This window comes from Herpailurus yagouaroundi, unplaced genomic scaffold, assembly GCF_014898765.1.
Source record: "Herpailurus yagouaroundi ecotype Mexico unplaced genomic scaffold, PumYag 159, whole genome shotgun sequence".
Taxonomy (NCBI): Eukaryota; Metazoa; Chordata; class Mammalia; order Carnivora; family Felidae; genus Herpailurus; species Herpailurus yagouaroundi.
The window spans coordinates 30,983,492-31,005,137 of NW_024412400.1; the positions used below are offsets into that span (position 1 = coordinate 30,983,492).

General features: G+C 48.1%; 1 protein-coding gene across 2 annotated transcripts in view; it reads left to right on the top strand.

Annotated features, from left to right (window-relative positions):
* The window catches only part of EPHB1 (EPH receptor B1), a 431,880-nt gene that overhangs the window by 145,671 nt on the left and 264,563 nt on the right, over positions 1-21,646 (top strand). For both annotated transcript variants that reach the window (XM_040480245.1, XM_040480246.1), the window contains exon 3: positions 14,417-15,098. In XM_040480245.1, the coding sequence (XP_040336179.1) occupies positions 14,417-15,098 (682 nt within the window). The remainder of the gene's footprint in view (positions 1-14,416; positions 15,099-21,646) is intronic.

Below are 21,646 nucleotides of genomic sequence, written 5' to 3' on the forward strand. Positions count from 1 at the left end.
CAGGACTCTGCAAGCCAGGTGGTATTTCTCCCATTTTACAGAGCAGACATTGAGGCTGGAGGCAATTACCCAGAATCCTAGGACTGCTTAGAGGTTTCACTGAGACTGACCCCAGGCCAATCTGGACACAAAGCTTACTCTTTTTTTTTTTTTTTTTAATGTTTATTTATTTTATTTATTTATTTTGAGAGAGAGAGAATCCCAAGGAGGCTCCACGCTGTCAGCAGGGAGCCCAACATGGGGGCTCAGTCTCGGGAACTGTGAGATCATGACCTAAGCCGACATCAAGGGTCAGATGTTCAACCGACTGAGCCACCAGGCACCCCCCACAAAGCTTAGCTTACTCTTGTACCTCTGTTCCTGAAGATGTGTTAGGAAGGGATCTCAGAGTCATATATCATTGAGAAACTGGAGAACAGGGGTGAGGTAAAAGTTTCCTTGTTTTCTACAAAGGGAAAAGGTAGGTTTGAAACCCATGTGCTAGTGAGTAGTGCACATTTTAAGCACCCCATGAATTTATTTTTAAGTGTTTATTTCTGACAGAGAGATCACCAGCGGGGGAGGTGCAGAAAGAAAGCACGACAGGGGATCCAAAGTGGGCTCTGTGCTGACAGCAGAGAGCCAGATGTGGGGCTCAGACTCAGGAACCGTGAGATCATGACCTGAGCTGAAGTCGGATGCTCAACCAACTGAGCCACCCGGTCTCCCCCTGCTGTGAATTGTTTTTTAAAGCAAGCTGTATGGGAAGAGGTGGAACAGACGCTTTGTGACATATGGGGCTCAGGGTCCAGGAGGACTTGGAGGAGGACCAGGTAAGGGCTGGCTGGGATCCAGAGGAGGGCACAGGTCGTCCCTGGGGACGGCTAGCTCTAGGCGAGGATGGAGGAGCCTGGGGGTCAGCTTCCACCCCCAGGCCTTGGCAAATATTCAGGAAGTGAGGACTCTAGGAAGGGAGACACGTGAGGGGATGGGCTCTAGTGAGTTGCTTTGTCCCATCCAGTGGCCTCATTGTCACTTCTGTGGAAGCAGCACCCGCTCCACTTGAGGTGCTGTTCTGCCGCTCTCATGGCAGGGAGTTCTAGTCATGGCACATCCTCACCTCCATGGACACACTGTCCCACTCACCACTCTGGTGGGGACAGGCATGCCCGACATTTCCCAGTGTCACAAAGGACAACCAACATGAAAGATGTTGGAGTTAAGATTTAAACTTATCCTGCGGATGGAGAGCTCTGCTGTCAAACTGACATGGTTGATGTTAATGGGCTTCATTTGCATTTATATGTGAATAGTTCATTATGCAGCCAACAAACCCTGGGGTGACCCAGGTGGGCAGTGCCTCAGGTGGTGGGGACTTGCATGTGGCTGGTCACATTTTTGTGGGGACTGACCACAGGATGCAGAAGCAGGAGAGGCCAGACTGAGCTGGTGGTATTTGGAGCAATCCAGGTGCAAGTCACAGGTGATGGTGGCCCCATTGTGTGCTGTGCTGGCCTGAGTACATCTGCCATCATGGGCTCATTCTGGGAGTTGAGTTTAAAAAAAAAATATTGGAAAGTCTGGAGCATGCCTAGTAGAGGGTGAGCAGAATGTTCATGGACCTGGGAAACCTCAGCCCAAAGACAATCTGTAGCAAAGTCTGCAAGGCAAAGAAGTGAGATCGAAGTCCTCCCCGGACTTCCCAGAACCACACTCTAGCAGTCCCAGGAAGAAAAGTCCCCTGAAGTGGGTCCTACGTAGTGACCACATTCTCACAATTGGGAGGGAGTAGGCAGGATAGAGGGCAGTGTGTTCTCTTTCCAGGCTCAGTTTGACTTTATTGCACCCTGAGAATGGGAATTCTCCCCCACCCTGAGAATGGAACAAAGCCAAGAACTTTAGGAAGGCCACCCTCTTCCTCCCCCCATGGCTTGCTCTCTTGTTTTGGGGGTGGCTCCAGCTGGCCACAGCCAGCCTGGCCCTCATGCAGTCAAAACTCTTTGCACTCATGCAGTGAGGAACCCATTCCCCCAGGCTCTAACCCAGTGCTCCAGCCCAGCCCCAGCCTGGCCCCCTCTGTGCGTTCTGAGCAGAGATGGCTCCAAGCTGCAGGGAAAAGTCATCAGTTTCTCCCGGTGGTAACTCTGCTCCTTGGCGGTGGAACCCAGATCTGGGCAGAGCAGGATTAGGCAGCTGGGGCCTGGGGCCCTGCAGCTCCCGCCCCTGCCTTGTTCGACAAGGCCTTGTTGGACAGCAGCGAGGACCACATTCAATCGACAGCTTAAGATAATCACATGTGTGAGGCACTGGGATAATGACAGCTGAATACCCTGCCATGGTTGCCATAGTGACCAGCCAAGCACTGGTTCCCTCCTTTTTTTTTTTTCTTTCTTGTTTTCTGGGCCTCCTTGTTAGAGGGCTGGCTGGTGGGGTGGGGGCTGAGTTTGGGAAATGGGAAAGAGGAGGAAAGGGGGAGGGGAGCCCCAAGAGGGGCAGCCCATTATACTCTCTTTAAATACCCCAGCTGGAGGTGTTTTAAATCCCAACAGAGACAGAGAGAAACAGTGTCTTAATCCCTAGCTCCCTGTGAATTATTGAAAGGGATCTTGTCAGAAGGATGAATTTGTCACTGTTGCAGTGTCAACAGCAGCAGCAGCAGCTGTCATAATGGCTGAGGACCCCACTCCAGGCAGAGCCTGGTACGAAATGCTGCTGCCTGGTGGAAGTTCCAGTGGCCTGGGGGCTGTGGACAAGGAGCCCCCTCCGGAGGCACAATCCTGCAGTGTTTCTCCCAGCAAGCTGACGGAGACCTGGGTGTGAAGTGTGCCAGGATGCAAAGAGATGCATGCCATCTGGACCTTGGGCCCAGTCAGCCTCGCTCTCTGTTGGCGTGATCTCTGAGCAGTGAGAGGCATCACCCTGGCTGGGAAGGTGCAGAGCCGACCGGTGCTCATGAGACAATTGGTGTGTGGGCATACCCAAGGGAGGGCACACAGGCCCTACCCGGGCCACAGCCAGCACCCCCAGCCACACACGGGCACATATATACACATATGCACGTGTGCACGCGCCAAAGATGATGCACAGGTGCAAAAAACCAGACAGACAGGAAAGAGTCCTAGATAATACACACCAAGGAAGAAAAGCCAGGACTTTTAAGGAAAAAGAACTGTGCTCAGGGAGAGGCTAATAAGCATGTGTCTCTGGAGGGCTGATATCCATAATAACTGACTTACAGGGGTCTCTTATTCAGATTTAAGTACTTTATGTGAATTGTCATATTTAATCCTCACATTGAATCCTCATGAGGTAGGTACCCCTGTGTCCCTGTGAGAGAGGAACAGCCGGGGCTAAGAGAGGGGTGAAGACTTGCCTGTGGTCACACACATGGGCTTAGCTGACTCCAGAGTCTGTGCAATTGAACTCTTGTGCTAAACCAGGGGTCACCGTGACTTCTGGGGTCCAGTGTTAGGCATGGTGACGGCAGTGCTTCTTAATTCTAACCCTTTTTTGGTAAGCACAGAACTATCCTTCCCAGGGACACGATGTGTTCCGCTAAGGCTGTTTCTCCTGCTTGCAGCTCAAGACAATATTTCTTGCATTTCCCGACCTAAGTTTTTAAATGGATTTTGTAGAAACTCTTAGAGCCTGCATTGGAAACGAGTGTGTTTTCCATATTCTAATTATTTCCGTACCTAACTGGGTCCCTCACCCCCCTTCCAGTGCTCTTCTGCACGGCAGAGAGTAAGTAAATCCTTGAGGGAATGCATGGATTTGTACCACTGCAGTATGAAAGCCTTTCCAGGCAGTCCCTGTCTCAGGTAGCCTGTCCAGTTCTTTGGCACATCACATGGAGCCATGGTAATGAGTGGAGGGTCATTCCTGTCTGCCCAGCCCGGCACATCTGGGAGGTAAATTAAGTCTATTGGGAGGTAAGCTGGCGCTCGCAGCCCTCAGGGGGGCCATTGAGTAAGTGGCTGCCGTGGTTGGTTGGTGCACTAAATGGTAGATCCCTCAGGGCTTGTAGGAATTTATGCCCCATGGACCACATTTTACATTTTAATTAGGCCTCTAGCTTGTCTAATATCCCAGCTCTTTCAGGCCTAGTCTACTGTCTGTACAGGGGCCGCATCCTTGGCTTCCAGGCTGCTGGGGTGGCGGCTCTAGCCCAGCGCAAACAGTCTGCTGCCCTGAAGAATTGGTGGCCTCCTGTGGGCTCTGTGAAGTTGTGTACTGTTCGGGTCTCAGTGGGCTTCTTGTTCAGAGAGGCAGCCATCTCTAACTGGGGTCTGAAAGTGGGTCTTTGGGCTTCCTCTGATTGGGCAGTGACAGGCAAGTTCCATATGGCTCCATGTTGGCAGCGACTGTTTGCAAAATAACAAGTTCTCTCAAACAGCAGTTTGTGCCCCGATACAGACTGCTGAATGGGACCAAAGCCTATGTGCAATGTCAGATTTCATCTCCTTGTAGTTTGAGCTGGTAGCTGATCATGCTTCAGGGATTGCCTAGTTGAGAGAAGGGAATCCATACTTAAACCTGCCCAGAGGATTCCAGGAGGGGCAAGAAAGGGGGGTGCTGACTGTATGGAGAGGCAGGTTTTGGCTCTTTAGTCCTGGCATTCTGCTGACCAAAGGCGGGATTATTTATCCAAGATGGAGGAGACAATTTCCACACCCTCATGGATCAGTCGGAGGTGGATCCTGAGATTAACATTAACAGTGGTGATGCTGCTGATGGTAGTAGAAATGATAATTGGTACTTAGTGAATGGAGGGTATTTGCAGGCATAGCGCAAGATGAGTTTCCTACATGATCTTTCAGTCCTCATGGCACCCACCAAGGTAAATAGTCTTTGCATATGAGGACACTAAAGCTCAGAAAGTCATCCATGGTCACAGAGCTGTAACTGGCAGGGGTGGGGCCCCTTTGTCCTCTGGCAACCTCTCCTGCCTCATCTCCTCCCTTTTCCCCTTGCCCTGTGCAATTTGGCAGCCACCCTGGCTTCTAGGCTTTCCTGGCAATGTGCTAGGCACACTCCTGCTCTGGAGAGTTCATTCTTCTTCTCTGAGTCTGGAATGCCCCTCCCTCGTGTGCCCTCCAGGCTGGTGGCTCCTGTGTCATTTAGATCTCTGTTAAAAGGCAACGTTCCAAGATGACCCCACTACCAGCTGTCACTCTGTCCCCTTACCTGTTTCTCAAGAGTGTTTGACACTGTCTGACTTTATATTATTTATTTGTTTGCTTGTTCATCCTCTGGTTCGCTCTATTAGAATATGAGGCCCACGGGGGTGGGGACTTTGCCTCTGGTTCACTGCAGGGTCACCAAAACACAGAACACTGCTTGGGGATGTAGTAGATGCTCAATTCTTTATTTAAAAAGTGAGTTAAATGAGCTGGGCTTCATACAATCAGAATGGCTGGGGTCTTATTAGGCTAATAGAGGCCAAAAAGCCAACTTTGATTATGTCTTCCTCCTAAAGAGCAGTATCCAGAGCAAGTGTCCTTCCTGGCCAGACTGGAGGGAAATGGCTTATTTGGGGGCAGTTCTGGATGCAGCACTGTGGCAATGGGTGGGCATTCAGGAAGGGCAGGGTCTACCCAGGAATGTCGCCGCAGTCCAGGGAGCGGCCAGCTATCACAAATCTTTCCAGAACTCCATGCTTGGAACTAGTCAGAGGCATAAAGTGGAATCAGCTCACTTTTCTAAAGTTCCTTTTATAGTGGCTCTTCATTTTTGAGCAAGAAATATTTCTTAGCTAGTTCATTCATCTGACTCATCAGATTTGGCTCCAAATGACTTTTGCCTGTTTCTAAAATCCAGATCTACTCTTGGAGGGTAACGAATGTGTTAGAGTTTCTGATGGTTGTTCTAGAAGGCAGTGTGGATGGACAGAATTCATGGCAGTGGTTTTGTTTTACACACACACACACACACACACACACACACACACATACACGCAGAGCCAGACTGCAGATAGTCAATATGCACCCAGTATGCACTGTTCAAATGTCAGCAGGCACTGCTGCCTACCCCTGAGCACAGACCTGCAAGATCTGACTCCAGCAAACAAGACTAACAAACCTGGATCTTGGAGGAACCTAGAAGTGTCTTTCTCATACATCAAAGTCATGGTCTCAAAGCCTGAACAAGTACTTTCTAATGGATGTCATTGTTTTCTTTACTATGCTTATCTCAAGGACAGGTGGCCCATTTGCATCAATAATAGAGCCTTTTCAGAGGCTGTTAATATTCTGCTGGGTGTGCAAAGCCGCTTTGTTTCTTCTCCTCCCAGGAACAAGGTAGCCTGGTGTCACCTGCAGTTAGTCCCTAGCAAAGGACCAGGGGCTAAAGAGGCAGAGAAGTTAAGGAACAGACCAGGGCCTTGTTCATTCCCTCAGTCTTCCAGTATTTATTTATTTGTTTGTTTATTTATGTTTATTTTTGAGAGAGAGCGAGAGAGCGAGGGAAGGGCAGAGAGAGGAGGAGACGGAGGATCCAAAGCAGTTTCACTGCAGAGCCCAATGTGGGGCCTGAACCCATAAACCGTGAGATCATGACCTGAGCTGAAGTCTGATGCTTAACCAACTAGGCCACCCAGGTGCCCCCTTCCAGTATTTACTGAGGGCTAGGTACTGGGACTATGGAGAGGCAACCCCATGGGGAAGATGGAGTTTTACAAAACTCACTGGGGTAGGGGAGTTAAAGAGAATGTCTGGTGGAGTGTCTAGGAAAGAGAGTAAAGTCAAGTGGGGAAAGGGACACACCTCATGGATGAGCTATGGAGGGGAAGGGAGACGTGGGTTTGGTGCCTAAACCCCGGGATGGGCAACAGAAATGTCCAGAGTGCTTCCTGGAAACCCAGTACAGGGACAAGGTGCCATCTGTGAGCAGGAGGACCACAGAGGGCATGGGTGAGCACCAGGTGTCCAGCGGGCAGCTGGGGAAGAGTCTGGGCACTGGGGAGAGGTTAAGTTTGGCGATGTACTCTGTGGTGGTTGCCTTGTGTGTGGACTACATCTCCCAGGGTCAATAGTGAAAGAAGAAAGGACCCCTGAAAAACCAGTGGATTTCAACGTTTCCAGACATTACTGAATAAAAATGCAGTTGTGTCGTATCAGTGCTGCAAAGCTAAATACGTGGAATTATTTTGCTTGTCGAAATCAACTAATAAATTAGTTAAAACATAATTCCCTATCCTCAGGGAGCTCACAGCCTGGTCTCAGAATCCAAAGTCATACACAAAGCAATTAATGAATAGTTCAAAATATTGTACTATGAAATGCTAAATTGTATGGAATGAGCTCAATCATGCTATAAGCATTTGGAAAAATGGTAGCTGAATACAAGCTAGGAAGGCCTCCTGGAGGAAAGAATACCCAAGCCCCCTCACAGGAGGGAGCTACAAAGAGAGTTTGGCTTTGCCCCCCATCAACTGCCTGACTTCAGGCCAACTATTGAATGGCTCTGGGCTTCAGTGTGCCCATTTGTCAACGAAAGGTTTTGGTCAACATGATCTACAGTGGTTTCCAGCCAGATCTGTTATTCTCTGGTTCTGTGTCTTGGAGGAGTTGAGATGGGATGAACATGGGAGAAAGGTGTTAGGGCCGGTCAGAGCATCCACAACAACATCAAGAGGCAGGGATGAGCACTGTCTCAATGTGCAGAGTGAGAGGACCTGGCTCTGGTTTGAACCCTTGCCATCTCTTTCCTGGTCTGTTGTCATTACTTTCTGACAAACAGCAAGCCAGGGCATAAGTCCAGGCATTAAGTAATGGCAGCCCTAATGCATGGTCAGGGAATGCAAGAGAGAGGTCAAATAAGAAGAACATTGTTCTGGAAGAAATGGCAAATTATGGTGACAAGGAGGGGTGTATGTTGGACATGGAGGGCACTTTTGGCCTGATACCTGGCTGACTCCAGGATGGAAAATCAAGTGATTCTTGAACGGGGTCCTGGGCCCAAGATTCTGAATCCATCTTAGGACCATTCTCATGATTCTACTCAGACTCCCAGCATCAGGGTAGGGATTCCACTTCCTTGGAAGTGTCCCATCTCAAAGATGCCATCTTTGCCTCAACTTAGACATCACTTGTTCATTCACAAATAAATTTGGTCAAGCACATACTGGTCATAGGGATATAGGGATAAAGGAGTGAGAAGGGTGTCCCTGTCTCAGTGGATAGGACAAGCAGGGCCCTCTTGTTGCAGTGGGCATGGCATTTGTGGAAAAAAAGAGACCAAACCAGCATTGGTGGGGTATAGAGGTGGAGACTGGACTAAATAACAAAGAGGTGTTTTTTTGTTTTTTGTTTTTTTTAAAGCTGGAATCAAGTGTTAGTTACATGTCATAAAATTTATTCATTTGAATTGTACAGTTCAAGAATTTTTAATAAGTTTACAGAATTGTGTACTTATCACCACAATCCCATTTTAGAACATTTCTGTCACCTCCAAAAAAGATTCTTCATGCCCGTTTGCAGTTACTCCCCATTCCCATCTCCAGTGCCAGGGAAATACTGATACTAATACCTTTCTATTTATAGATTTGCCTTTTCTGGACAGGTCAGGTATATGGAAGCATGCAACATATGGTCTCTTGAGTCAAGTTTCTTTCATTTAGCATAATGTGTTAGACGTTTGTCCGTGATGTTGCATGTACCAACACTTCATTCTTTTTTAGTTATGATTAGTATTCCATTGTTTGGCTGCATCACATTTTGTTTATGTGTTCACTAGTTGATGGACATTAACAAAGGGTCTTGGGTGCCATATTGGAGTCCGATTGAGAGCTCCAAGAAAGGAAGACTTAAGTAAGATTGGGGTGCAGCATTATAAATCTTACCCCCAAAACAAAGATGCACAAGGAGTATCCTAGCCTTATTTTCTTTTAGTAAAATTATTTCAAACTCTGAGCTCCCCCATCCTACTGGTTGGTGAGAATTTCAGTCTCAATGGTTCTTTCTACCATGCTTGTCTAGAGGTCCCACTCAGAGCAAATTTGAGAAGGCTGCTACATTCTCCATAGGCCCATAGTCCCCTGAGGCCTGGCCACCTCCAGGTGTCCTGGGCATGCATAAAACTCTGGAGGTGATGGTGGCTGCAGGTAATACCATTCATACCTAATTTTATATATATATATAAATAAATAAATAAAAGTATATCTGGGGTTTGATCCTAGAAGTGAATGGCTGGGTCAAAGGGTAGAGAGAGCTATAATTTGAATAAATAAAACCACAATTTTTATAGAGATTGTACCAATTTGCCCTTCATCTAGCTATGTATCAGAATGATTACTTTCCACACACCCTCCAACATAGTGTGTTATCAAATTTCTGTCTGACCCGCCCACCCAAAAACAAAGTATCACAACATGGTTAATTATCATTTTGATTATATTGAATGATGTTCAACATCTCTTCACATATTTATGAGCTATCTCTCTCTTTTAGTAAACAGTTTGTCAATATCCATGCCTATTTTGCATCTTATTATTGATATATAGATTATCTCTATATATCAGGGGAAATTAACACTTTATCTGTGATAAAGTATAAGTGGTTTCTTGCCAGCATATTTCCTTTTTTTTCCTTTTGATTTTACTTCTGGCCATTTCTGTTATGTCACTTAAGAAAAAACTTTGTAGAGCTGAATTGATCAATCTGTTCATTTGTGGCTTCTGTGTTTCATGTCATAATTACTATACATAAATTATCTCCAGGGTTTCTTTTAGTATTTTTCTGGTTTCACTTTTAATATTTAAATCTTTGCTTCACTGGGAATTTATCCTGAAGTAAGGAACAAGGTATGGATACAAAGCTGTGTTTTTTTTCCCAGATGGCTACTCAGTTATCACAATGATTTTTTTTTTTTTTTTTAATGATGTACCTTTTCCCTGCTTATTTGAGTTGTGGCCAACATTTGAAATGTTGAGAGAAACTGTTGATTTGACTTCTAAAAGATTCCACCAGTCACACTGTCGCCACTAGGCTTGTGAGTCCCCTTGGCTTCAGATTCTTACCAAGACTTGCTATTGTATCTCTTTAATTTTTTGCCAAGCTGATAAGCAAATCATGGTGCTTTGTTCTCATTTTAATGGCAAAAGACAATTATAGAAAGGAACACAGAAGCAGTATGTCAGTTGCCTAGAAGGAGAGGCTGAGAAGCTGCCACTGAACAGAGACCCGTAGGAAATCAGCTTGGGGATAGGCAGTGAGAGAGTGTCACAGGGACCAGGGCTGTTGCAGGCCTTGAGTGAAAGAATCTGAGTTCTGCACATCCACGGGTAGGATATCCACTCTTGTAAGGAGTTAGGAGTGGTGTGCCCCAGGGACACAGCAGAGCTCAAAGCCTGATGTGTGGAAGAGTGTTAAGGGATACGTGGGCCTTGGGTCTGGTCAGGTCTCTCTCTGTCCTCCACCCCACACTTGGCTCAAGAAAACCTAGAGGTTCTACCCCAGGATTATCTTTTCAGTTTCCACTGGTTTACTCCAACCTACTGTCCTCTGTTGCCTGTACTACCATACCTGCACCCAGTTGTCCCCACCATCTATTGGGGTGGCCCTCCAACCCAATCTGTACTTTACATCAGATAAATCTTCTAAAACCTCAGCTCTGATCACCTGTACTCTTCCTCACGGAAACTCATCAATGACTTCCAGTTACCCTCAGGATGAAATTCAGAGTTCTTGACCAGACTCACCCTCTCCTCAGTCTTATTCCTGCATCTGCAGTTTTTTATGACTCTTCTGTCACACAGGCAGCATTACTCAATGGCTCCAGGCCACATTTTCCCACCACAGGGCCTTTGCAATTGCTGTTCCTGGGCCTAGATTCCCCACTCCTCCTCTGTCCCTCTTGGCCCCAGCAAACACACACTTCTTCTAACTTTTATCCGTCCATCCCCTCTCAGTTTGGAGGTTCTTCCCTGACACTCCTCTCTGTATCAGGTACACCCCCTCTCTAGGCACCCTGTAATTTTCCCTCACAGCAGCTAGCACAATTGTAATTATTTAGTTATTTTAATCACCATTTGTCTAATTTCTGTTTCTCTTACGAGATTATAAGCATCATCTTGTTGTATCCCCAGTGGTTAATAGAATACCTGGCATAAAGTTGGCATTCAGCAAATATTTTTTTTTCATTGATGAATGAGTGAGGTATAACTATAAAGCAACGAGGCTGACTCCAGATATCACAGACAAATAACAATGTTTGTCCCTCCCTGCTAAGAATGCCATTCCACCCGCCTCTCTGTTTGCCAAAATAATTCTCTTTCTTCAAGGCCCCCGGTCCTAATTGCCTCTTGCCCGGAAGGCATTCATGCCTACTCTAGTCCACTCTGTAAGCATATTTTTCCAACCCCTGTCGTACCTGCTGACAGGAGAATGAAAGAGAGAAAGAAATGAATGTGAGGCTCTGTGATGGCCTTTCCCCAAACAACAGGGAAGTTATTTCCTTTCTCTCAATTTCTCTCTACTCTTTCCCTTTGAATATACAACTGTATTCCTCCTAATTTGCTTTGATCGCTCCCTTAGGAGCTGTCATGGAATCAATTAAATCTGTGTAGATTTTATAACTTGAGGTCACCCAGTATGATTCTTCATTTTACAGATGAGAAAACTGAGGCCCAGAGAGGTTAATGTTTGAAACGATTACCTCTATTGGGTCTTATAATACCAATCAGTGTCATTTTCTAAGATAAATGTTCTCAATATCCCCGCTCCGCAAGAGTATAAACGCCTCATTCTGTCTATTTAAGACCTGCTGGTGGTGACAGTCTCAGTGCTAAGGTGAGCCCTGAAAGGCGGGCTTCCTGTCCTGCTCCCATATAGCGAAGCCACAGCAGTCTTGAATGGGTCAACGGCTCTGGCTGGGACAGGTCCCTGCCCTAAATGGGGCCACAGGCTTCACCTGTGCATTGACAAAGGGGCCCTGTGTTTGTGTCGCCACTTCACACAGGCCAACTGAAGTCATGGACTAGGAGTCTGCTGTGCTTAAGCACCTACAAAACAGCAAAAGAAAGCCGTCCTCTCAGAAGTCACGTAGGGTCAACTGGGGAAATGTTATTTCAAAATGGCCACGAAAGGGAGAGAGGTCTGAAAATTGAAACTAAAACAGCTGTCAGCGACTTCTCTGTAATATATTTGCTTCTGGTTCCAGAAGCCCAGGCAAGCAGAACATAACTTTAACAAACACATTTAACTAGAACATTACACAATCTTTAAGAGGGGTTAAAAGTGGTTCCTTGACATCTAGAGAATCGATAAGAAATTAAGCAAAGTTCCAGGTGACGTTTGGCAATGTGCAAGGATCTGGAAAGAACTCACCAAGGACTCCAAGCTGAGGAAGAGACTGACTCCTGGGGGTGCTGGAAGGGGATGGGGGAGAAGAGCCTTGGATAGATTGGTACTCAGGTGCCTCAGTGGCAGGGCCCTGGCGGCAGAAGTGGCCATGAGGTCATTCTTCAGGTCTGGGTGGGCGGGGCCAGCTCTCTACGTGCCTGTTTGTTCTACACACCACGCCTGGTCTCAGATGCTCTGGCGCAAGCTTGAAGGGCAGCCTGGCCCTCCTGTTCCTACAGGGGGCTTAATTCTGTGCAAGAAGCAACTGTGTATATTTTCCATGCACATAAGATTGACTTCAACTTAAAAAAATTTTTTTAATGTTTATTTATTTTTGAAAGAGAGAGAGACAGTGGAGGAAGGGCAGAGAGAGAGAGGGAGACACAGAGTATGAAATAGGCTCCAGTCTCTGAGCTGTCAGCACAGAACCCAACACTGGGCTTGAACTCATGAACCATGAGATCAAGACCTGAGCCGAAGTCGGACATGTAACCGATTGAACCACCCAGGTGCCCTGACGTCAGCTTTTTAAATTAAGAATTCTATTTTATATATTTCAACTCTACACTGTGAATAATAAGCAATTAGCACAATATTTAAAGAAATAGATACTATTTTGTACTTTTACTTTTTGCCATTGCTAAATATTAAAGTCAAGGATCTTCATCTGTTTTTTCTTTTCACGTAAGATAAAGTTTAATTTCTTGGGGCGCCTGGGTGGTTCAGTCAGTTGAGCATTCAGCTCTTGATTTTGGCTCAGGTCATGATCTTGCGGTCCATGGGATTGAGCCCTACATAAGGCTCTGTGCTGACAGCCCAGAGCCGGCTTGGGATTCTCTCTCACTCTCTCTCTGTCCCTCCCCTGCTCACACATGCTCTTGCGTGCGCACTCTCTCTCTCTCCCACTCCCAAAATAAATGAACATTAAAAAGGAGAAGTTTAATTTCTTGGGTCCCTTATTTGTTTCTGGCAAGCAGAACAGAATTTAATGAACACATTGAAACGTCCTGGGAATACTCTCAGTTCTTGAAGTCAGGGTCCTGAGAGCTCGCCAGTACAGGTAGTGGCTTCCTGTCCCAACCCAAGGAAGAGAGAATGCCCCATGACTCTCCTCCCACCCCTGGTGGAAGTGAATTTCTTTGGCCATTCAAAATACCTCTTTCTCCTCTCTATCCTGTCTCTTATGGCCATGTGACCATGGGTGAATTGCATGATATCTTTTCATCTGTAAATTGGGGGTGATAATATCTAGTTTTCAGTGTTAAGGGGAAGATCAAGAGACACCACTTAATAAATGTGTTGTTCCTCTTCTCTTTCCCACCTGCAGGGCTGCTAAAAATGAGAATTTTTTTTTCTAGTGTGAAGCATGCTGTCTCTCCCGTTAAGAAGCTCTCCTTCCTCCCTATGTGACATCCTCCAGCATTCTCCTCCATTACATCCCTGCTTTCAGTTTGCACCCAATGAAGCTTGATTTGTTTCCTTAAGCATCTCACTTAGCAGCCCCTACTCCTACCAGTTTTATGGTTTAGCTTTTTCAAAGGAATTGATGTTATAAAACAAAAGTTTATGAGAATCTAAGTTTGTTGAGAGGTTGTGAAAAGCCTTATATTCATATGCTTTTCACAACTCTAAAAGAACCACCATAAAGAATTAGGTTCGGAAATGAGGATTTCTAAGGTGAGGGGTGTTCTGTAATTAGACCCCTAATCCACAGAGTGGTTGTGGAGAGGAGAGGCTGTGTCACTCAGGAATCAAGTCCTTGCCATCACATAGGGCAGATAGCTGCAGGCTTGTCCTGTGGAGGTGATGAGCCATAGTCACAGCAGGAGTGCTGTAGGTTAGATGAAGGAAGGTTTTCTAGAGTAAAGTCTGTTCTATTTCAGGGTGACCAGCAGAGAAATATTTGAAGTCTGCATATAAGGAGGTCTTTAAAAACAAATTAGGGTTAGGTATGTTTTATTTCTCACGTCAAGTGGCTGGACTGGTGAGCTCATAAGGTCCTCTGCAGAACGAGGCTTCTTTGCTCCGCCTCTTTTTTTCTTCTTACTCTCTATTTTGTGTTTTGCATGTGTGTGTCTGCGGCCTGCTTGGTACAGTGGGAAGAAGTCAGTGGCTATGATGAAAACCTGAACACCATCCGCACCTACCAGGTGTGCAACGTCTTTGAGCCCAACCAGAACAACTGGCTGCTCACCACCTTCATCAACCGGCGGGGGGCTCATCGCATCTACACAGAGATGCGCTTCACTGTGAGAGACTGCAGCAGCCTCCCCAACGTCCCAGGTTCCTGCAAGGAGACCTTCAACTTGTACTACTATGAGACGGACTCAGTTATTGCCACCAAGAAGTCAGCCTTCTGGTCTGAGGCCCCCTACCTCAAAGTAGACACCATTGCTGCAGATGAGAGCTTCTCCCAGGTGGACTTTGGGGGAAGGTTGATGAAGGTCAACACAGAAGTCAGGAGCTTTGGCCCTCTTACTCGGAATGGTTTTTACCTCGCTTTCCAGGATTATGGAGCCTGTATGTCTCTCCTTTCTGTTCGCGTCTTCTTCAAGAAGTGTCCCAGCATTGTGCAAAATTTTGCCGTGTTTCCAGAGACCATGACTGGAGCAGAGAGCACGTCTCTGGTGATTGCTCGGGGGACATGCATCCCCAATGCAGAGGAAGTGGACGTGCCCATCAAACTCTACTGCAATGGGGATGGAGAGTGGATGGTGCCCATTGGGCGCTGCACCTGCAAGCCTGGCTATGAGCCCGAGAACAGTGTGGCCTGCAAGGGTAAGTCCTAGGGCCTCTTAAGGCCTCTGCTTCTTGCCCACCTGGGACAGGGTCCAATCTGCAAATCTTCCCCACCTCCAGCTTTGGGTCATAAAGGAGCAGAAGAGCCTGATGGCTTATTACAAAGCTCTGTGGGAGTCGGGGGGTTCCTGGGTGGCTCAGTCAGTTAAGCATCTGACTCTTTTTTGCGGCTCAGGTCATGATCTCATGGCTCTTTGGTTCAAGCCCTGCATCAGGCTCTGCACTGACAGCACGGACCCTGCTTGGGATTCTCTCTCTGCCTCTCCCTCTGCCCCTCCCTGTCTCTCTGCTTCTATCTCTCTCTCTCTCTCTCTATCTCTCTTTCTGTCTCTCAAAAATAAATTTTAAACTTAAAAAAAAACACACACACAAAAGCTCTGGGGCATCTACATCCCCAGCTATGATGATTTTTCAACTGTGTCCAACCAGAATGCAGTGTTCATGATGGGGGAAGAGATAGAGAGAATTCCAAATGATAGGTAATCACGTAATAACCCTGGACATTCATATTCTGTTTTGTGTGTATATGCACTCTCTTGACCTTCACCATGCACACACACCTGCATTATGTCCAGCCCCATGCTCTGAAGCATAGAGAATTTGGGTTGTCATGGGCAGTTCACTCAGGGGTAGTTGAGAAGTGACTGAATTTGCAAAATATTTTAAGTCATTTCAGTTCAGTTCCCCCAGCACCCAACTTGGTCTTGAACCCATGTAGCTCATTAACTCAAAGCCTTTTGCTCAGCTGTCTTCCTCCAGGGGCTCAATGCCAGGGGCAGGGGTGGACCTAGCTTTTCTGTACTGGAAGGAGATGAGCTAATGCAATGGGGGGAGGTGGTATCAGGTATTGTATTACTTTTGCTTCCGAAGGATACAGAGTGATACGAACTTGGCAGTTTGGGAGTGTCAGGGAACTGTGTGCTCACATTGGCTCTCCTCAGTCCAAGAGAGCACATGTCTAATACATGGCAATAAATGAGCTGAACTGGCTTGAGATTCTTCTCTGAGAATGAATAGGATGGTCTAGAGAATCCATGACTTATTTCTTTAGTAAGTGCATGGAAGCTGAATACAGGGAGGGGGTGTCCAGAGTTGGGGAAGAGAAGACTTCGTTCCTCGATTAAATTTTGCCTGTGGCATTCAAAGTTTCAGATTCTTTCAAGGGCAAGGCTTCCCACATAGACCTCAGAAATGACCACCTTGACCCTAACTCATCGTTTAGGTTGCCCCAGACCTCTGGGGGCAGGTTGGAGTTGGAGCTCCATTAGCTCCCTCTGCTCTCATGAGCTTCCTATCAGCCATCCTCCCTGTTGCCCCCTCCGACACTCCACCTGACCACCAGATTGTCTTTGCCTGTCCCTTTCCTCTCTTACCTTGCTCCCCAAACACCTGCAGCCAAGCACCAGGCACAGGATTGCTAATGCCCATCAGCTCTGCGATCCTTTGGACTCAGCTAATTGCCTGGGCTGGGGCACTCACACAGCCTTTCTGAGGCCTGCTGAGAGCAGAGAACTAAGGCCTTTGTGTCTTTATTGGATTTCTTGGTTATGGTGCCCGTGATGGATGGTGTGGAAACAGAGGGGAGAGAGTGCCAGATCAAGTGATGAATCAAGGCAGACAGTTTTAAAACCAGCCTAGCCTGGCCCCACAGCGTTCCTCTTTGTCCCCCCGGTTGGAGGTGGGGCAGGAGGCGCCCTTTTTGGCATTTGTCAGGGTCTGAGTGGGGACCCGGGCACTAGGCTGAGTTCTTAAAGGTGCAGGTGCGGCAGCTGCCAGGCACGCTTGCAAAAGTGCTGGTGATTTCTTCAGGCTTCAAAGAGCTGCCACACTGCACTTGCTGGCTGGGGCCGTCTCGCTTTTCCCATTATTTCCCGAGCAGAATGGCAGGAACCAGGGCAAGCATTGATTGGTTCTGATTTAATTGGGACTCTGGGAACAATCTCTCATTTCTTTGGGCTAATTGGAACTTTTCTCTTTTGGGGGGTTCTGCTGTCTGTGCTGTTTGTCAAGTCACCTCCTGCGGTTGTTGTGGGATGGCCTATGGAGACAAATAAGTAAATCCAAGTGGCTTCTTTCCATTCTCCCTACCCAGCTCCAACCCCCTTCTGACTTTTGGTGGACGTTCCTAATCTAGAGTTACTATGAAACTGACTTGATTTCACAAATTGCCTATTGCAAACACGCTGGAGGGTGGAGGAAACGGGGTGGCCAGGGCATCACTTTGCCATTTTAGAAGCATAGGCAGCCACGTTTTGGTGGCATTTCTGAGAGTGGAGAGTGGCAAGCCAGGTGGTGTCATGGGTCTCACAGCCCAGCAGCCTGGCTGAGCTTGTGTCCTAGAAGGGCAGAGAAGCCCCCCTTTTTTTTCTATCTCAAGGACTTTAAGATACATCCTCCAAATCTTAGCCATTGGCTCTGCTAGTAATCTGGCTTTGATGGATGATCATCCAGGACTCCCTTTCCAGAACTAAGCAGGCTGCCCCAGGGAGGCAAAGAGGTCTTGGCCATCGATGGTGATATCGGGAGGACTCTGCACCCTTTGGATGGAGATGGGCAGTGCATGTGGAAGGATTTGTGACTCGTCCCTGTATGTGTCTCCAGGCGAGGGTACCCCCACCCATTTTGGGTGCTTGTGCTGTGCTGTCAGGTAGGCACCATAGCCCTTGACGGCAGTTCTGGCGTGGCCCACCTAGTGTAGCCAGTTTTCATCAGGCCAGAAGCATGGAGAATGGGGGATGCCAGAGAATTGTGGGTGAGACATGGTGAGCCCCTTTCAGCTGTCCTGGCAGGACTGGGGAGGGAAGGCAAGCTACTCTCCTCCAACACAGCCCTGAGAATTAATGCCCTGGAGCCTGGCTGGGCCAAACCTGGATGATTCTGGGCTTCACTCAGTTATACTGACCTGTAAACTTTTCTCTGGATATTTGAATCTGGGCCTTTGCATGTGTCAAATCTATAGAATATCTTTATATTATTTTCTGGCAAGACAGACTTTCATCATGGACAGGAACCTTATTCTGACCTTCACTTTTTGTCTGCTAAACCTTCTCCTGTCAAAGTCATGGTGACCTGTTGTTCTGTTGTGCAGAAGCACCTGGAGACCAGTTAGGTAGCCCAGCCAGTGAAGAGTGGTCCTGGCCTAGAGCTCTCCTGTCCTGAGGAGGGTGGCGGCAAGATGGGGGCAAGCAGAGGAAGCTGTTGGGGGTACCTTATACGTTAGGATGTGCCACAAGTGGCAGAACACTTTCTAGAGGGCTCCATGGCCCAAGGCCTCTTCTGGACTCATCCTTTATACTCACACAGATTGGACCAATCAGTCAGAGTCATAGTAGCCTGCTGACCCCTCCAGTGACTCTGATCCCACCTATAAAATTATTAATTACTAGGAAAATGGCCCATCTGCCCCAACTTCAAACCTTATGCTCATAGTATAGTCGATCAATGAGCACTCATGGCTTTGTCTTTACCCACCCCATACCTTCCCTACTCAGGTTGATGGCTAAGTTGATTTCTGTGTGGGTGCCTGCAGTCTGCCCATCCCTGGGGCCAGGGGCGCTGAGAGCTGGCACTCAGCAAGCTTCCTCTGTGCCATGGAGCCTGAAATATTGTGCCAGCTGAAGTCAGTCTTGGGGAGGAGGGCTGGGCTGAGACTGACAGTTGCTAGGGGGAACCTGGCATGTGTAGGCCTCTTAGCTGTCTGTTGGAAGCTTGGAGACTATGGTATCCCATTTGGGTGCCCAGGGAGGGGTCTCAGGTGCTAGAACAGCCTCTGGCAGCCAGATCCTAGCTGGAGCAATGTACTCATGGGGCTTGATTCTGTTTCTGCCCCTGAGTACTCCTTGAGGGCCTGGCTTTCCTTTCCAGACATAGTCCTGGGAGCTTCCAAAAGGAGCTGTCTCATTAGCCTGCATCTCCAGCCATACTCAGGACTCAGAGAATGACAACGCTATGTATGACCTTACCTGCTATCCTCCCTTATTCCTGTTCCTGTGGGTGTTTAGGCCAGCCTTGGCTCACCACTGTAGAAGGCACCCGCTGACCCATTGGGCCCAGGCCTTTGTTGTTGGTGCTGTCACTCGAGGGGAGGGTGTAGGAAGATGAAAGGGGAAAGGGGTATATTCAGGTGAGGAGGTCTAACCTAGGAACTGGTTTTAGTCCTGACTCTGCTGTGAGCTTCTGGGTAGTTTTAAGGTAAGTCTTTTCCCATGAGAGCCCTTTCTTCTGTGCCTACTTCTTAGGGTGTATGAGAATTAAGTGGATAATTAGTGCATATGAGAATGCTATGAAAGCCATGCGATGCCATGGCATTGCCCTTAAGCCCTGAAACACACCATCTGACTCTGGCTTCTAAGGGGATAAAATTCTGGAATGAAGGTGGCATGTGGTGCCCCCACTCAGAGACACAGGTCAGCAGGAGACCTGAATATTCATCCATCACTTGCCTGCACCTGCGTGGGCCCAGCTCCATGACTGTCCAGCAGTGACCAGTGATCAGCATGTCAGTGTGATTCACTGTCCCTCAACAAATCAGTGGGTCACATTTTAAAGGTGTGGCCCATGCAAACTGCCTTGAGGCAGGTTGTGTAGGCAGGTGGTCTTTGTGAGCTGGAGGTCTGAGTGAGGAGAGAAGACTCCCCAAGCCTGAGGAGGATGGTCATCTGCAGCAGTGATTCTTGATTCCATGGTGGGCATGAGACCCCACAGGAGAGGTTTTATAAAATGATATCCCCAGGTGACCCCTTCTGAGATTGTATTGCATAGGTCAAGTGGAACCCAGGCCAAGGACCCCAGATCTAAGCTCTAGACCAGAACCTTCTATGTTGCTGGAGTATAGAAGAAGGGGGCTCAGGGGAGGTCACTGAAGGCATCTTGGGCTTGTGGGATTTGTAGAAGGGTGGACCTGAGGTGACATGGAAGGAGTCTGGGAAAAGGGACTGCAGGAGTGGGCTGGAAGCTGGGCAGACTGAGCACGAGGCTAGCTGGCCAGCAGCGGGAAGATGCTTAGAACATCAACACACTTTGAGCAGGGCCCTACAAGCCGAGCTGCTAGAAAGCCTGAGAAGGGGGCTATGGACAGAGGAGTGAGGGACAGAAAGCTGAGGGAGGACTGTCTGGGAGTTACAGAAAAAAGCAGCCTTTCCTGCAGCTGGCCAGCATCAGCTGGATCACTCAGGGCTATTCTCCAAACAAACATCAGGGGTGGATTGCTGTCCTCAAGGGCACCGTCAAGCCTGCAGGACTCCTGTGACTTTCTCAGGTCCTGCCAATCAGGGTTGGAGCTGAGGATGTATGTGCCATAACCAGGAATCCACATGGCTTTTCCAGGGGACTCTCAAGTCAGCTGAGACCATCCATCCCAACTCCAGATGTTGGCAGGACCTTGACAACTTCTGGAGAAGACCAGAGCAGTTCTTGGTTCATCCAACTCCCTGTTTCATGTCTCTCCCACTCCCCACATGTCTGTCAAAGCCCTGAGCTAGGGCCTGCACCCTCTCTGGCACTTGTCCTGTGTAGCCCTCCCAGGCACTCCTCAAGCCATCCACTCCCTTGCCAGTGCCCCAGAGGCTGCTGTCCTTCCCCAGCTGCTTAGGCACTCCCCTTTCTGCAAATGGGGCCTTTTTTCATGGTAATTTTCCACCTACATGTAAATTCCTTCATGCCTGGAAACCCAAGGGACATTTTGAACCTTTCAACAGTTTTGGTGCCTTTGTCAACTTGAGTGGCTGAGATGAGCCAATTTATAAGCCTGGGGGAGTTGAGACAGAAAATCTGCAGGATTTGAAGGTGGAGAAAAATATGTCTAATTTCACTCGCCTTGGAAAAAAAAGTTTTGGGGCCCATTTCCATCTCTCTTGGGGTTGCTGGTCCCAGCTTTGGGTTACCACCTGCATTCTCATCCTGGGTGCTGAAAGAGAAAGTGGGTCCCAAGGGGAGGGTGTGTGTGTGTGTGCGCGCGCACGCGTGCAGATATGTGCACAGGCGCAGCCACCAGCCTGGCAGCTGCATCCGGGGCGCTGGGGAACCCTGTCTTCTAGCTCCAGCCCATCAGCTGTTGGCTGGTGAGTGAGAGGAAGCCTGCAGCTCAGTCAGCCTCCACTCCAGCCCCAGGGAGACCAGCTCTGCTCAGGGCTCAGGGAGGACAGGGTCATTAACACCGCAGCCTTGTAAGATGAGCTTCATAATAGGATTTCCCAACAGGTTACTTCATTTAGAAGTCTCTTGGGCTTCCTCTGCTCCCTACAGTGGCCCTGCCCAGTGCCCTCCAGAGAGGAATCTAATGTAATTGGCTGGATGTAATGGGCTGTGACACCAGCATGAGCAACAGCAAACAGAGCTGGAAGGATGCCCCAGTGCCTCCCTGACTCCAGCATATGAGGCAGGAGCACTCGGTCCTGTGCCCTGGTGATAGTGGAGGACAGCAAGAGGGGAAGGGAGGGAGGAGAGGGGAGCTTCAGGTTCCACGTCCTCTTGTGATCTGTGCTGCCCCTCTGCCTTTGAAAGACATGGGTGGAAGCACCAAATTCCAT